At 36.1% G+C, this 16,924-nt stretch overlaps 1 protein-coding gene across 1 annotated transcript in view; it reads right to left on the bottom strand.

The window, feature by feature from the left end:
• CAMSAP2 (calmodulin regulated spectrin-associated protein family, member 2) overlaps window positions 1-16,924 on the bottom strand; it is a gene marked incomplete at its 5' end in the record, with an annotated part of 76,486 nt that overhangs the window by 37,262 nt on the left and 22,300 nt on the right. Inside the window, 2 exons of the mRNA XM_010294588.1 lie at window positions 4,951-5,031; window positions 5,732-5,893. Coding sequence (XP_010292890.1) covers window positions 4,951-5,031; window positions 5,732-5,893 — 243 coding nt within the window. The remainder of the gene's footprint in view (window positions 1-4,950; window positions 5,032-5,731; window positions 5,894-16,924) is intronic.

The raw sequence follows: 16,924 nt of genomic DNA, 5'->3' as shown, positions 1-16,924 counted from the left end.
AGAACTATTATTTGGAAAAAACCACACATTTGTTTCAATTCCAAAGACTAGCTCTCTGTAATAGTACAAACTTAACTCCAAACTAGCAATTCAATATATATTTTATTTGTCCACATGGCTGAAACTATGGTTGAAATGACTATGAATATGGATCAAAGAGGCTGAAAGACTGAAGATAATCAAGTTTAAATTCAAACAGACTATAAGATTTATAAATATACACTTTGAAGAGGCACTTAAGGAAAAGAGAGAGAGAAATGCTGAAATCTCCTGCACAACGTAATGGGTATTCAGTGTCTGTTGAATTGGCGCTTGATATCACCAGGAATAGCCTTTTTTCCCCTAGAACTTACTAAAAGCAAAAACAAAACTGAAAACTAGAAAACAAACTGAGCAGAGAATCCTGAGTGACTTCTCCCAATGTTTAAAATAAACAACCAACCACAAAACAAACAAAAAAAAACAACCTCCAAAGGAAAAAAACTCCAGTCCCTCAGGTTGAGGGCTTAAGAGTTTTACAAGACTGTTTAATCCCCCCTAACAACAAGTTTTAAACATGACTATTATAAATTTAACTCGGTATAAATGCATTCTATGGTGCCAAAAAACAGTAGTCATCGCCCTTCATTAAATACTTGTTTCTGCTGTCTTCCTTGCACCATCATTTTTGTTCATGCAGCTGTGCATTAATTGGATAAAGAAGCTGATCCTGCTTGCAAACTTTTCTTCTTGACAGGTTAGCTTTTGCTAGCAGTGTGGATTTATGACACATTAAGTTGAAAGTGCAACTACAGCGTTAGTGTTTTACCTTCACGCAAAAAGTTGCACTGTTTAAACTAATTATAAAAATGTTTAAAGAATTCAGATCTTTGGAAGAATACTCTCACATTTGTTTCTGTCATAGGATTTGCATGGATTTGGCTTAAAACTGTTAAGACCGATTCACTCTAAATCACAAAAGCAGACAGAAAAATAACAGGTTGTTGAGAAAGCTTTCACTATATTGAAAATCAGTAGTTTAACCAGTGCAACTGTACATTCACTACGTATTATTCAATGGAAGCCTGAAAACCAAAGCTATTCACTACAAAACTTGAAATCCTAATTCTGAAAGAAGATGCAGAGACTCTACCAGAGAAAGACGAGGTTACCACAAATCACCGGCTGATCAAGATCCACAGAGGACTACCTGGAACTAAAAATCATACATACTCCTTCCTCTCTTATCTTCTACAGGAAGCTAGCAGCAGAAGGAAAACAAAAGCCATCTCATGATCTGTTAATACTGTTTTTATCTATCCAGAAATAGAAAAATAGGTAAATCTTATCAGTTGTATCATTTATTAATCTGTGTCTATGACACTTACAATTCTTAGCAATGTTGATATTTATTATTTATTGCAAAAAGGTTCACCACAGATTTGTCACAAGGTAGTAAGGCATTAATTTGACAGGCTTGAGGATTATGCTGAAATTGTTTTTCACAACTGAAATTTCTGAATTTATCACAGTAGGAAATTATAAAATAATTAAAAAGTCTACTCACTAACTTTGTTTCACCTTTTAGGTACATAACTTTGCTGCTACTTGGACAGAAATGAAAGCTAAAGAAAAGCTTTCCCTAAGGACTAGAATTATCTATTCCTCGCATGTCTGTTTGGCCATCTCTCTAAATGAGTGGAAGAGGCAGGTTCAAAACCTGACCACAGCTTAGAAACTCTGAAATGGAAATATCCAAAGTTGTTCGGCTAGAGCAGAAGGAAGATGGCAAAGTTTCTTAAGTTTTAGAATGAAATCACCACCTTTGTATCTGCTTACTGTGTTGGTAACATGGCAGAACCTAAATTACAAAACAGAGCCCCAACCTGGAAAGGATGATGGCAGACAGAAAAGACACACAATGAAACATTCCAGTTCCCCTTCATGCTAAGTTTTAAAATACAAATAGAAGCAGCAGTTAGGAGTTTAAAAACGTCAAAGAAAGAAAGTAAGACAATTGAATTCACATTGCAAGAACTAACCTATAACTGTAATATGAGCATAGAAAATTCGGTATTTAATAAGTATAGAGAAATAATTTAATTTCTACATAAAGATGGAAAACTGTAATAATATTGCTTTAGTTAATACAAAGGCAGAATTCAACATCCCACTCCCTGCCATTTTTAATTTAAGAAAAATCTACTGATACTAGCAACTAAATCCAGGCATAGCATGAAATTAAAAAGAAAAAGAAGAAAATCAAGCTAATTAGTATTTGGATAAAAAATTACATACATGTTTCAGCAATACCCAAACCTGGTATAGGAATTAGCTACAATTGTTTCACAGCTTTGCTGAGTTATATGAGGTAGGGTCAACGCCATAAATAATGGGACTTGTCACTTATTCTGTGCTATAAAGACAGGAATGCATGGACTGATGCAATATAGAGACAGATAATCAGGGTAAAGCACCTGGGTATCTGGGAATAAATACTAGGAGATGCCTGACAGGAGCCGCATGATCATTTAACAGAAACAATTCATCCATCCAATGGATCTGCATTATAGTTTTCTTTGGAAAGCTAGCATTCAGTACGAACTGCAGTTAAGAAATACAGGTTTTAGTTATGGTGTTTGATGTGTTTCTAAATCTCAGATGTTTGCATGTGTGCAATCACCATCAGCTTTCGCAAAAGTGAGAGGAAATTTGGGTAATGCTGTGAGGCATATGACAAAAAGAATGGCTGAGGTTTCAGAGCAGTTAGTCATCAGTTGAATAGACCAGTGTTTCTCAAAGAAACCTTGGAGTTAAATAATCTGAATGAGTTGAAAATATGTTGCTATCTTCCTGCATGCAAAATAAGAAGTTCAGTAATTAAAATTTCCTAAATACTTCAGAATAGAGTTGACTGAGTATTTCATGTTCTAGACCTGTTTTCTAGCAGCAGAACCCATTTTATCATTGTATTCACTGAAACCTTAATGAACAAATGGTATTTTGACTCATTATCCAAGTAATTTTATCCTCACTTTTCTCAAATACTTAAATGTGAAGAACACCTAACTTTCTAATAGCTTTTTTTTTTTCTAAAACCATAATCCACAATACATTTACTGTCAGAAGAGATATCTAGGGGTCAACTGAAGCCTGAGGTTTTGCCCATGCTGAGGTTTTAGCTAATGAAGTTATGCTAATACAACACCCTTGCATGGAATACCTTACTTGACATTGTAATTTATCCAGCTGAATCCCACACTGAGGCAAATAACACAACATGTACCTGGGATAACAGTATCTGAAATTCAGTGTATAAAACAGAAGGACTTAATTACAAATTCTTCCATGATATGGCAACTGTAGCATGATTTTGTTATTTTGCAAATGCATTTGTACATTGGCCAACAGAACAGAGCTCTGATTGTCTTACAGCTTCACAATTCATGTGAAAAACACCACAAATGCATATACCATTTTTATGTAAATGTTTTATTCCATTGGGTCCATTTATGGGATCAGAGTTACAAACTATACAAGTCTTTCAACAGTTGATTCAGGAATACTGACATTATGAACTAAAAACTTTATCTTGCTATGCATAATATAAAATGCAAACTATAAGTGAAAATAAACGTCACTGAATTCTTAAATACAAATTTAATGGTATTGCTCTGATAATAATATTCTCTTTGATGTATCTTTGTTTACCATATTAAGAGTCTCATGCACTTTGCATTTTAAAATCTGTCCTCATTTCAAAGTGACCTGAAAACCACACAAAACTTCCTATTATTATTTTCAGGAAAAAGAAAAATCACTAGAGGACAGAGGATCATAGGTTATCTCTCCGGCCTCCGTTTACTTTGTTTTATCTAAATTTGAGAAATGAACTTGTCAAGGACACCTTATTCTCCAGACTTCGATGCCATTATCACTATTGAACACAGATCAAATTTTCTGTATCAGGATATATGCATCAGGGTCACACTGCTATTGTAAAAGATGCCATTTTCTTTTGCTGAGTCACATACTTACTAATTAGCCTTCATCATTCCTCATATTTAAAAAGAAACCACAAGTGCAAGGACATTCATTGCATTCATGGTTTTTGAAGCTGAACTTCTAATCCAGACAAGTAACCTGCAACTCCTTCAGAGTAGCACTGAAAAGGAGATAGCTGCTAACATGAAAACAGACCAGGAAGGGAACTATGATCACAGCCTTGCAGTAGCTTGGAAATCTGTTCTGCATTCAAGTGCAGGGGTAATACCAAAGGGTGTTCAATTCAAACCAATTACCAATTCCCCAATAATAATTACATCACAATAGAATAAATTATCTCATTCTGAAGCAAGCAATTTTACGTGCTCTGGAACTGTATGCTATCGGTCAGAAATTTTGATGGGTATAATGCTATTTAATTAACTGAGCTCCACAAACAAAAGGAAAAAAATCCTGCTAGGAAAGGGAATCACATATAATCTGTTTTTATTGTATGTATAATAAAACCTGTAATCAGCCAGTATTTTGGATCATAGCAATGCTTCCCATGATGCCACATACAGATTTCTCTTTTGAGATGCAGTTGATAAGGAAGAAACATTAAAAATCATGAATAAAAATATGGTGCTCTTTCATATCAGATCTGACTACAGTTTTAATTCATTCAAAAGTATTCATTAATCTTAATAAATTCCTTAGGACTAACAGATGTCCTCCTGCTATCAAAGATTTTTTTTGTCATAAAGGACAACTGGGAATAAAAAAATACAACTCTATTCGTGTTACATAGAAATGGGTATTTTCATGGAAACGATAAAACTATTAACAAAATGACTGAATACTGAGAGTTTGCTTTCCTTAACAAGCAGTTAAAAGTTCTATGTCTGCAAATGTATATTGACCTATACATACTACATGTAAGTAGTTTTTTTTTTACAGATGAAGTATTTTAACTCCTACACCTACCTTTTGACCTGCAGATTCTGCACTGTGGTGCTCTTTTAGTTTTTGTTCCTGTTCCATTATGTCTTTCAAATGTTCATTTACCTAGAGACGAAATAGTTTATTCAGTGGTCTGTTCTAAGAAAGAAGTCATCAAAATTATAAGTTTTGAAAAGGTCTATAAATCACTACCACTGAATTAACAGTGATTCTGTGATTCTGTGAACTGAAAATATTAAACAAGTATTTCAGATTATAGCCCTGAAGTACAATCAGCAATCTCAGTTCCCAATGCAATCTGGGGTCACAGGTTGTTACCTTCACATTGTACAAGCTAACCTGCCCCTTATTATGCTCGATCACTCTTGATTAACAGTGTAGCCTTGTTACTTCATTTGATTGTGCAGTGAAGGTAGATCACTTCAAGCAAGATGTGTTCAAATACAAACAGAATACCTTGGTTTTAAATCATGATAAGTTACATAGACAACTCCTAAAGGGCCAAAAAGAAACCCTCAAGCAGCTGTCATGGCATGTCAACATGACAATGACCAACTAAGACATCATATGCATTCTATATTATAGTATTTTATTTAGACTTACCACTTATTTGGTTCACATAACATGTTTAACTTGTTTCTGCAAGCTTTGCCTTTTATTATCCATACACAGTAGATGAAGGAACAGTCTGTATCGGACATAGTCTTGATATACCTTCATACATACATACTTTACCCACTCAGCTCTAATCGAACCATATAGACTACAAAGAAAAAATCACAGCTTGCTTTTCCAGCACTCATACCTTGTTTATCCAGTACATGACAGCATCCTCAATGTCGTAAGGTAGGTCTGTAGCTTGGAAGAAGGATGAATACTGCTGAGTGCATGCAATCACTTTTTCAACGCTGACCATCTCTACGGTATATGCCATCATAAGAGTATCGATCATGGCCAAGTGAGCACTCTACAAGGAGAAGCAACAATACGTAATTAGTTTGCAAATCAAAAGATCAGTTTCTTACATATCGTTTCTGAATATAGCCACATACATTAAAACACCAAAACTGTAAACCCCACAAGTTTTCTGTGTGGTTGTCAGTTTTTGAATGAAAGACAAATGAAGACAAACCACACAACAGATTTGAGAACGCAACACAAAGTACAGGGACATTAATTACAAAAATGCATATTGAAAGTGGAAATAACTTGTGTAACAAAATTAACACCAAAAAAAGAACTGGAAATGGAAAGAATAAGCAATTTTAACGATTCAAACATTACATCACTTTTAACAGAGCTAGAGAGTTCTTTTAAATCTGTCACCCTAGTGAAAACAAAAACCCCTGCCTGATCAATGTTATTTGTACTGGAAATAAAAGCTGAGACTTGCTGATAAACAACCTTCTACCATCATGAAAATGCTGCATTAATAAGTGGAAGTTTATCTATTCTTAAACTCATAAACCAGGAATGGTTATTACAATTATACTAACCTTCAGTTAAAAACACCACGATAGTAAACATTTACTTTTCTTCTAGTAAACTAGTTCTTTTATGTTGATGTAGCTATGCACAACTAGGTTTAAAATAAGCATATACTGATAAATAAAACATAGCTTCTGTTAAAAGAGGAGGTATGCTTCTCCTGGTGTTATTAGATATTGAAAGACAATAACAACTTCACAGTTTGTAATAATTAAAAACAAACAAAAAACCCCAACAAAAAGTTAAAAAAACCCCACCAAAAAACTCAAAGCAAAACAAAAAAAAAAAGAGGATGACAACCAGGATTTACATTAGATTCTTGTGACTGAATAAGAAAATTATGGCAGTTTGTAGATGCAGTGCCTACAGCTAAACAGATTTGTTTCTGCTTCATGATAAGAACAGCAACAGCTTTCTAGGTATTATGCAGTATTTCCCATGAAGCAGAACAATTTCCGAAGAGATTATTTTTTAAAACATTGCCTTTAAACACAGCTCATGATGCAAAGATCCCAAACACTTGTTACACCATCACTTCAATTCTATAAAAAAAAAAATTCATATAAAAATCTCACAAGGTAGCTATAGCAGCCATGGCAACAGCAATGAACAACATGAGTCACACACCAATATGCTATCTAATCATTAGAATTAAGGTAGTACATGCACATCGTTTACTGCAGAATTGCCAGCAGGAAAAAGATGAACAGATCCAGACTTTGTGCTGCCCTTAGTGTTTGTATCGCCAATGAAAGTGATGAACCTGGCCTCAGAAGCAGGCAGCAGCACATAGCCATTTTTAAAAATGCAGTTAAGTTGCTTTGTTTGACAAAAAAAGGCAAACTATATTTTATCTACTGAACACATTCACAAACTGTTCCTAACAGCCAGTCTTCCTGGGACAAGCTTATTCTCTTTGGACCCCGAAGGTGACCCGAGAGCCATCTGTCTGTCACATACTCCATCCATACTCTTAGCACAAGTAGTGCAGCCAGGCTAGGAACCAGCACCTCTTCACTCCTGCCACCACTGATTGACTTATTCAGAATAAACTCTTTTCAGCATATTCATCTGCCTTATGAATTTATTTACAGACTTTTAGTGGACATCTACTGATACAAGCTCTAGGGTGCAAATGAAGGCAAAAGCTGGGCAGCTAAATTCTTGCCACCCAAAGTATTTAAGAAGGAAAAGACAGAGTATTGCCCATGCCCAGCCACCTGAGGAACCTGTGAAATTCCAGTGTGAAATACGGCAATTCTATACACAGATAGAAGTCACTCCTTTGTTGGCCCAGAAATGCAGTGCAAAGGAGGTCAGATAAAGTATCACATTAACTACTAGTAACATCCCCAAACCTTGTGAGGGATTACAGAGCCTGGGTCAGCCATACGAACCCATGCAGTTCCGTAGGAGTTTCCAGCTCAGACTGCAGAAGGGTACTTTAGCAAGTGCAAAACAACAAGGAAGAAGGGAAGACTTGGATCATCTCTGACATCCAGGCGCCATTGCTCTAATGGTCTTCCCTTGCTATATCTTCGTTGCCTAGCCTGAATGGCACCTGGGTTAAAACCTTGTGCCATTTCCAGAACCTCCCCAGAAAATGAAATGGAGATATTAAAATATCAAGAAAATGCTGGATTTGCTGTTTAAGAGGAGGTAGCACACAAAAGATGTTTCCCAGTCAGACATAAGAGTGCTACCGCTAGAGGTGTGGTAAGAGTAGGCTGTGCTGATCCAGAACTGCTTGGACTGCCTGCTGCACAAGAGGATTATTTTCATGCCCGGCCTGCAGGGTGGACACAGACTTCTAGTTGAGGTCTGACAACCAAGGAAGCTCCAAGCAGGTTTGGAAGCAGAATCTTCTTCCTCAACTGGGGATCCACGACTAGTTCACTGGCTGCTGTGCCTGTGCTCTGAGACCAGCCTGCAAGAAAAGCAATCACTGGCAACCCTCCCAGAGGGAATTTAGTAGCCTTCACCTCCCATGCTGGATCATCAGTTTCTCTGTAAAACTTGATCATGCCTATTAAGTGGATTGCCAATGGAGAAAGCCACAGAGTGTTGCTAGAACTGCCCATATGCTCAATATCTTATAAATACATTAAGAAAATTATTTACAACTACCTAGCTGAGTCACATTTTCAATGTTGCTAGCAAATTATTAACGAACTGCAAACTACTTAAGCAAACAGAGGGAACACTGAAAGGGATGACCTTAAATAATACCAAATGTAATAAACTTTTACCCACACTGACTGGATCCATGTCACATCTCTCTATTTCATATAAGCTACCAAGTTCAAGCATCTTCAGTGTCAAAAGTGACTCCAAATTACGTTTTTTATAATCCAGGCAGGATACTATTTTTAAAAAAGCCCCTTTTGAGCAAATACAAAAAAGAAGAATTTGAGTCAATTTGCATCTGTTGTCCTGAGAAACAAACTACAAAATGGCTGTTTTTCCCAGTTAGCAAAATCAAACTTTATTTTATAAATAATGTCTTTACTAATAAAAATATCAAAAACTATTAATATCTATGGATAAACAGGTAAGATAACTTATACCTACTATAGTTCTTTGTTTTTTTTTAAAAGGAGGTACAGAAAGAAAGAGAAAACTATTTAATTCCAGATAAAACTCTGCTGGTTTTCTTCCACTTATTCTGGAAGGAGTCAGACAAACTGCATTCTTTTACATCTTTTAATTCACTATGCTCAACAACAAATGCTAAATTAACAAGTGCAGTACAAAAATAGTATCCTACTGTCCCAAATGCAGGGTTTATCAGCATAACTGCTGAAGTTACCTAAAAAATCAATTTTTAAATGGTTCTATTGATAGTAAATAAAGTCCCATTTTTTGTACATCCCACTGAACAGCATTTTTTAGGTACAGCTAAGAAAGCAAGAAGGAGAGGTCACTTTTACTAGTCAGATCCACAATTATGACTGAATTACAACACAAGGAAGCAACCTTTCATATCTGAGGGGGAAATACAGATACCATTCTGAACTGGGCAGAAAGTAGGATCAGCTGCTCAGCAATGTCTTCTTTCCCTGAACAAACAATAATAAAATGCCTGATGGAACCCCCCAGGAGCTGCTGATGACTGGTACAAAGACAGTACTCTAAATGCTGCTATTTCCTCCAAGATGTCCACATTCTGAGACACAATGTAAAATAAAAAAAACAGTCAGGATTTCATGCCGTCACATACCTCCCACATCCAGAACTGCAGCAAGGTATACTTGAATAAGGACGCATGATTTTAAAGAATAATAATTTTGAAAAGGAAATAATTAAAGAAAAAAAATCAGTAACACATTAAACTACACAGACTAGAATACAAAACCATTAGAGAAATATCTCTAAAAAAAAAAAAATCAAGATCAACACAGCAGCAGTGAACAACACAGGAAGTTATACACTGTTTTATCAGAAAACTTCTGTTATGCAGAGGGTTGTTTTAAGCCAAATAAAAAAAAAATATTTTCATTTTTTAATCATTTCACTACAGTGGTGCAAAGTACTAAAGTCTTAGATAGCACACTACAAAATATTTAAAAAAATATTAAATGCTGGATTCTTAGAGGTATTTTATTTTCTAAGACACAAACATGGTTTTGTCTTTCCCAGCTACACCTTGCATGGAACACAAGAGTTTTAACTCGGTAATCTTTACAATCTCACGTAATTACCAGGTAGTTCCTGCTCTGTAATGTAAGTTCCACAGCTTTATTTTCTACTGCTGAATAGTTCAGTCAGAAGCTTACTGAACTGTAGAAGAAAAATTACTCTGAGCATGACTGCTAATGCTTTCTCTGTCTGCCTAATCTTTGATCATGGATCTTGCTTCACCTCCAAGTCGCAAACAACTTCATTAAAAAGTGCACAACGCAAAAGGTATATATACTGTACGCACAGATACTTACGGGTAAATACCGCATATTATAGACAGCTCTTATATTATTACCTAACTACTAAGGATATTCCTCATATTCCATTAAATGATATTCAAATCAGGAGTTCTGTTTTGGCCTGCCCCTTTGGGCAAATCATAGACAAAACCATTTCCCACTGTAGTACTTGAAGAAAGGGACCGAAAGAAAACAGATGATGTAATCCTTATCCTCATGCTAAAATAAATAAATAAATAAATAAATGACTCTTTCCTCAGTGTCTTTTATAGAAAGAAGAAGTTCCCTAGCCTCACTATGCTTTGGAGAAGAGATTCAATTTGACAGAATATGGCTTTTCCAATCAGGAATATCTATTTCTGTTCTTATGGAAGTTGGTCATGCTTCAAGAATTTTTTGGTAAGAATTTTGTGAAGGAATTTGGTCATATTAAAAAAAGTCTTCATACTGTAGTTCTCACTTGCACAATAAACAGAAATATTTCTAGCGCAATACCCTAAACATTTTGCCTATACTAGATCAGGCACTTGAGCAAAGAACAGAAATTAGCTCTCTACAATTAGCTGGGAGAATATTTCTATCACCTTTGCAACAACAGCTATGCATGTAACCAACTGTTTCTGCCTGCTGAAAACAGCTTTTGGATCCAGGTATTTCTCACAATACAGTAAAAAACAGTAAGTTGAGTCAGTTACTTCAGTTAACAGTAAAGTACAGAGTAAATTCCATGGGCTGGATGGAACCTACACTGAAGATACTACATACAAGTAAGCACAAAGATTACAAATATGTTGAATGTTTGGTATATTCCTAAAGTAATTGATCTGTTAATGCTAACTGTAAGTAACATTTCTCAAACTAAAACTGAAATCCCCATTAATGTTCTGCCAGTATATACCAGTTCTTAAATGAATGTTGTATTTCTTTTTATGATTATTGCCACAGATTGATTGCTATTAAGACAGAGCAAAGATAACTAGAAACAAAATGCAAGAAAGAGAATACAGTAACTAAGAGAGAGATAATCCCCACAAAAACAGTCACTGAATTTCTAACTGCTAGAAGGTATTGATCATATGGAATAACCATTATAGGAAACATACTTAAGGAAAAGAGACAGGTAAAACTGAGTTGCTGATATGCAAAGCAGAAGATAGACAGGAAGAGCAGGCAAGTAAGGGATTAAACAGAGCACAACTGCAGCAAAAAGATGTGCCAAGAGCACTGTGAAGATCTCCTTCTGTACCATGCTAACTCATGTCTCCAAATTCAGCTTTCTTGCAGATTCTGTGAACAACGCAGTTTGAGGAGGCTGAGTAGCTTTAGCCTACAGGCACCCTTTCCCAAAGGTCCTCCCCTAGATAACCCAAGTCTCAAATGAATCTGCTAGCATAATGAGATACCATCTAAATTCCAAATCTCAAAAGAGTGGAAAATTGCAGAATTCCAGCTCAGGGAAAGCACAGGCCCAATACTGCAGGAGATGAGGAAGGAACTCATGAGCAGAGCCAATAGGTGATAACTCCATTGTTAATTTCAAAGCTATTGCTTCATTTCGCTAACATTCATATATTAAACTGAAAATAATTCTGATACTACAAAGGAAACAACAGTTTTAAAAGATTTTGATCAACAAAATGGGACAGCCTGAACGAGTCAGTTCTGCCACCTTTGATGATTTTTGGACCTAATTCTGTTCTAGCCTCACACAGTACTTATGCCTAGTACAGTTCTAAAATAGCCTCAGTTGTCTCGCTGTTCTTGTCCTGCAATGGAACGACCATGTCAAATTACCTCCTCACTGCATTTTCATGAAGAACAAGTGCTTAACTCTGATAAGATGCTTGTTCAGCAAGAACGGGCATTACTGAGTCACGCTAAACACATCACAGCAGGTTCTGCAAGGTAGAGGGAATGGTTTTTACTCTCAGTATTTATTATAACCTTCTGTATTTGGTTAACTTTTAAACTTTAGTAATCAATAATATGAATATATAACAAACATCATTATTTGACTGACTAGACACATCTGACATGGGAAATGTAATCCACTTCCAAAAAAAGGATTTGTTAAGTACAGACACTTGCAGAGTTAAGCATTTTGACAGCACTTCCAGGTTCTTCTACCTAAGGTTTCCTCATTATGCTTCTTAGGGAGTTTAATAATTTGCCCATTAACTCAGTCCTTAATAAATACTTACCAGAGATTCCCAAATCATTTCCAAATCATGTCATCAAGTGAGACCCTGCCCCACTCCAGGTCATAGGGAAACAGAATACCTGCACAACATGCATTGGAACCAAGAGCCAGCAAATGGTGCTCATGACATTATTTTTGTCTTATTTTATAGTTTCACACTACCTACTTTAATTAAAAAAAAAAAACAACAAAAAACCCCAACAAAAAACCACTCAACAATTACTCTAGAAGTTGCCTGTATCCTATTTACTGGAAGAATCAAGTACCTAGTGGTAAAAACCACAAAGGCACTTCAGTGTGCTTATGCCAAGTACACCACGTTTCAAAAATAAAACATTTGTAGTTAGATAGGTTAAACTAAAATAAGGAATTAATGTAGAGTAACTGACAACAAGATAGTTATACATATTTAGATGAATAAACAGCACCAGCCTCAAATTTCCTTGAGTATTTTATTTTTGCAGATAATTAAGGATTTTCCTAGATCACACTATCAAATCCTGTCCAGATATATCTGAAACAAAAATCCCTTAGAAAAATACACATTCTGTTACATATGCGCACTGTCTCCTTAGTCTTATACTCTGGACATTTAAACCAAGAAGTAGCAGTAATTATATAAAATACCATCTGAATTTCTTCTGTCACAACAACCTCCACCAATCTTTGAAGAATACACGAGTAGGAAAAAGAGAAACAGGGCTTCAGTTATCAACCAAATTATATTAATATGTAAATAAAAAGTAGTTCCTTCTTCCTGACTCACTCATACCTGCATAGCAATGACATTAAAAGCAGTGGTTTAACTTCTTTGGCAGCTCAGCCAGAACACCTCCAGAGGTAGTTATCACCAGGAAGTATCCAAGCCTGTTCACCTCAGAACATGTGCTGAAGGTATACAGCCTTTGGAGGGCTGGAGAACCACCTCTTCCTCATGGAGATGGAGCAACAGTGACAAGACAAGCTGAGTTGCCTCAGAATTTAGGGTGAGGAGTTCAGGTTTGAGTGATGTGCTGTAAGTATGTAAGAGAGGAAGTTTGAAAGGGAAACAGAGAAAAGAGGCTGAGGTCCCAAAATAAAAATAAACGTTGGGCCACGGTACTAATTCATGGAAATGAGAATGGAGGAAAACAGAGGCACATCTTCTGCAGTGTATGACTTAGCTTGGCACTGTGCCACAGCATGCTATAAGTCCCACTGACGAAGTCACTCAGAGCCACTGTTCAGTACATGATCAGAGCAGACTAGTTTTGAAACTTTGCAACATAGACTTCTAGTTAATCCATTTCACTGTTAAATGTTGACAGCCATTTTTGAATGGCACCTTTGTTGCTCAGGTAGCTGATATAACACGCTTTCTGACAAATCTGCACTTCTGTTTTGTCTTTTTCTTAATATGAAACCATGTAGTTACTCTCACACTTTCTCACAAACCTAATAAGGTTTAAAGCACTGAATGAATGTAAAAGACCCACCTGGCAGATGTCGCGCCATCAACTTGATATTACAGCAATAATTGACCAAGATTTTGCCTAAAGTAATACAGAGGATGAAATTTTACATAACTCTCAACATTTAACATATCTCTTGACTGCCCCGTGGCCTTGGGTTCTGATGAACTAAGTTCTAATAATGAGCTCTTCTGCACATAGCACTACTGAGAGTGAGAGAAAAATGATGCTTTGATTACAGTGATGAATAGTACAATATCCTGGTTTGTTCCATTACTATGCTTGACACAACAGATTGGAAGATTGATTATTCATTTCAATTTAGGGTGAGTCTCAGTTTGAGATAGAATGTAAGAAGTTCAAGTTTCTACAATTTGCTGGAGAGGAACTCAAATAATACTTGAAAGAAAGAACTTAGAAACCTAGAAAAACTTAGACCATTCCCCTTTTCAAAGCAAGTCGAAGTAGCTCAGGTTTCTCAAGGCTTTCTCCAGTCAAATTTTTAGTATCAGCAAGGATGGAGAATCCACCATCTCTTTGAACAACCACCTAACATCTTCCCATCACATTAGAGTTAGCTGGTATCCTTCTCAGTACAAAATCCCAGCCTCATGGAAAATATGTGTCTAAACTAAAACGTAGAAAAAGACTATGTAGCTCTCATTTGCTTCAAATACTGAGCTCTCAATATCTATCTGTATCAAGTTTTGGTTGTTTTTTTGTTTGTTTGTTTTTAAATAAAGGTAAACACAGAACACTGCTTTCCTACAAGAGGAGAGAAGAAGTTAACTGTGGTTCCCTAATTTCTCAAACCAAAAAAGAATCAAAGTAGGGCCAAATCATCAATGGAAATCTCCAACTAAATTCCAGGATTGTTGCAAAAAAACCTGCAACTCACACAAAACCCAGCTGAACACTGCAAGTTGCCAAGCTGCTCAGTTACAATTAAATCCAGAATACCTTCAATAAAAGTGTAAAAAGATGCAGACTTTCATCTAGCGTAATTCAACCTACCACATAAAACTTAAGTTGTTACAAGACAGCATGAGAAGTTGAAAACAAACGGGATGCTATCTTTCAAAAGGGGGAAATAAGCGTGAATTTTTGCACGAAGAGTCAATATAAAATGTTCATACATTTTCCTATGAACAGGCTCCTTTTTCCAGTCTGTTTTTCTATGTATACCCTTACACGTCATTTTTTAATGTTTAATTTACTAACATTATGGTGAAGTGGCTGCATCTGCGCAGTTCTGGGACTGGCCTTCGAGGGTAAGATCATAACTCTTACATTCTACTCCATTTCCTCAGGAAATGTGCCTCCCAGCTGGAACTCTTGAGAGACTCTTGCCAAAACACAATACTGGAAATAAAGACTTAAGTTACTCATGGAGGCATTTTAAGAACAACTTTTCATTACAAACAAGCAATTTAAGTTTTTGTTGCAAAACTCATCTTCATTTTTGAGAGGTGACGATCCTTCTTGGTCCAAATTCGTATTTTTCTTATGTGTTGGGGCATCTACCTTTTAGCATCTTAGACATAACAAAAAAACACTAGTGTTGAAGCTAATGCCTCTAATATGTAGGCATCCAAGATCTAGGGACAACTTCATTCTGTCACATGTCAAATATCACCATGCTGCTAAAGAAATGATGAAATGTTTCTGTGATTTTTGTTAAACTGCTGATGTACAAAGATCTATTTTTAGGACAGAAATATGAGAATCTTTCTTTCTTGATCTAGGAAAATATTGGTTAAAGGAATCAAAACATTACCTCTGGTTATTTCAACATACTATATTCAAAAACAGGAAAACTAGCTTCAATTTTTAGATGAAAACATAATATGAAATCTTCCTGCATTTGCATATGAACAGGCTCCTAATAGTTTCCTTGCTGTTTCTTTATTAACCATAAAAAGGGCAGAGAAATGACATCACACTCATTACTGTAATGGCAATTACTTTAAGAATAAGAGTTATTTGTCCTTTTCCTCAAAGGTTTATATCACATTTATAGACCGTAAAACAATGAAGTAAGACATGAGATGGAAATCGTCCTTGTCATACATTTTCTTCAAAAAAAAACAGCCAAGGTCAAAAGAATTCCCAGTCTCCTACTTAAATGAACTCTATCAGCAGCGTTAAAGAAATTATAACACACAGAGAAAATTATACTGATCACAAGAAACCTTTTTCTCTATAGCTGCTAATGTATTAAAACCTTGTAAGTGACAAGCTGCTGACTAATAACATTACTAAATCAGACAGCTGACCAACATTTTTTCATCTACTTATTAAAGGATTGCTACAGGCCAGCCACAACACTGGCTGCTAAACAAGGACACGGTCCACAGTGATGTTATAGCAGAAGTGGGAAAGGTGCGTTATGATTGTTTTGATAAGTATATTCCAAAGCCTTTCCACTTGCTTGGTTAATCCAGACTAAACACCAAGCTTTAAGACAGATCCTGAACCTCTCAAGTACAGGGCTTCTTCAGAGAAAGACTCGTACATATGCGCACATGGATATAGAACAATTATTTTACTCTAAACTTCATGATCTGTGATTTCATCTTCCGAACAAACCCTGTACTCAGGTATATAATTTACACTTAAGGAAGACCAATCTGTGTGTCTTCACAGAAATTCTGCTCTATCAATAATCCTTTTTAATAGATTACTGGCACCCAGGGATGTCTACTTCATCCACTGCTGTAGATTTTTGCAGGACATCTGTCTGTAGCCCCCATCACTATAGGCTTCTGCTAAGCATAGGGCCATACAGGCTATGTCTGTGTCACGAACTGCTGCAGATCAACAGGAGCGGATTGGTAGACAGAAAAGGGTTGTGCTAAGGACGGGACACGTACAGTACTGACTTCTGTTGTCAACCATCACTCCACTTTGAAAATAATCTGGAATTTAGGCAGATTTCA

This window comes from Phaethon lepturus, unplaced genomic scaffold, assembly GCF_000687285.1.
Source record: "Phaethon lepturus isolate BGI_N335 unplaced genomic scaffold, ASM68728v1 scaffold41779, whole genome shotgun sequence".
In the NCBI taxonomy this organism is placed as follows: domain Eukaryota; kingdom Metazoa; phylum Chordata; class Aves; order Phaethontiformes; family Phaethontidae; genus Phaethon; species Phaethon lepturus.
This window is presented reverse-complemented; position numbering and strand designations above follow the sequence as displayed.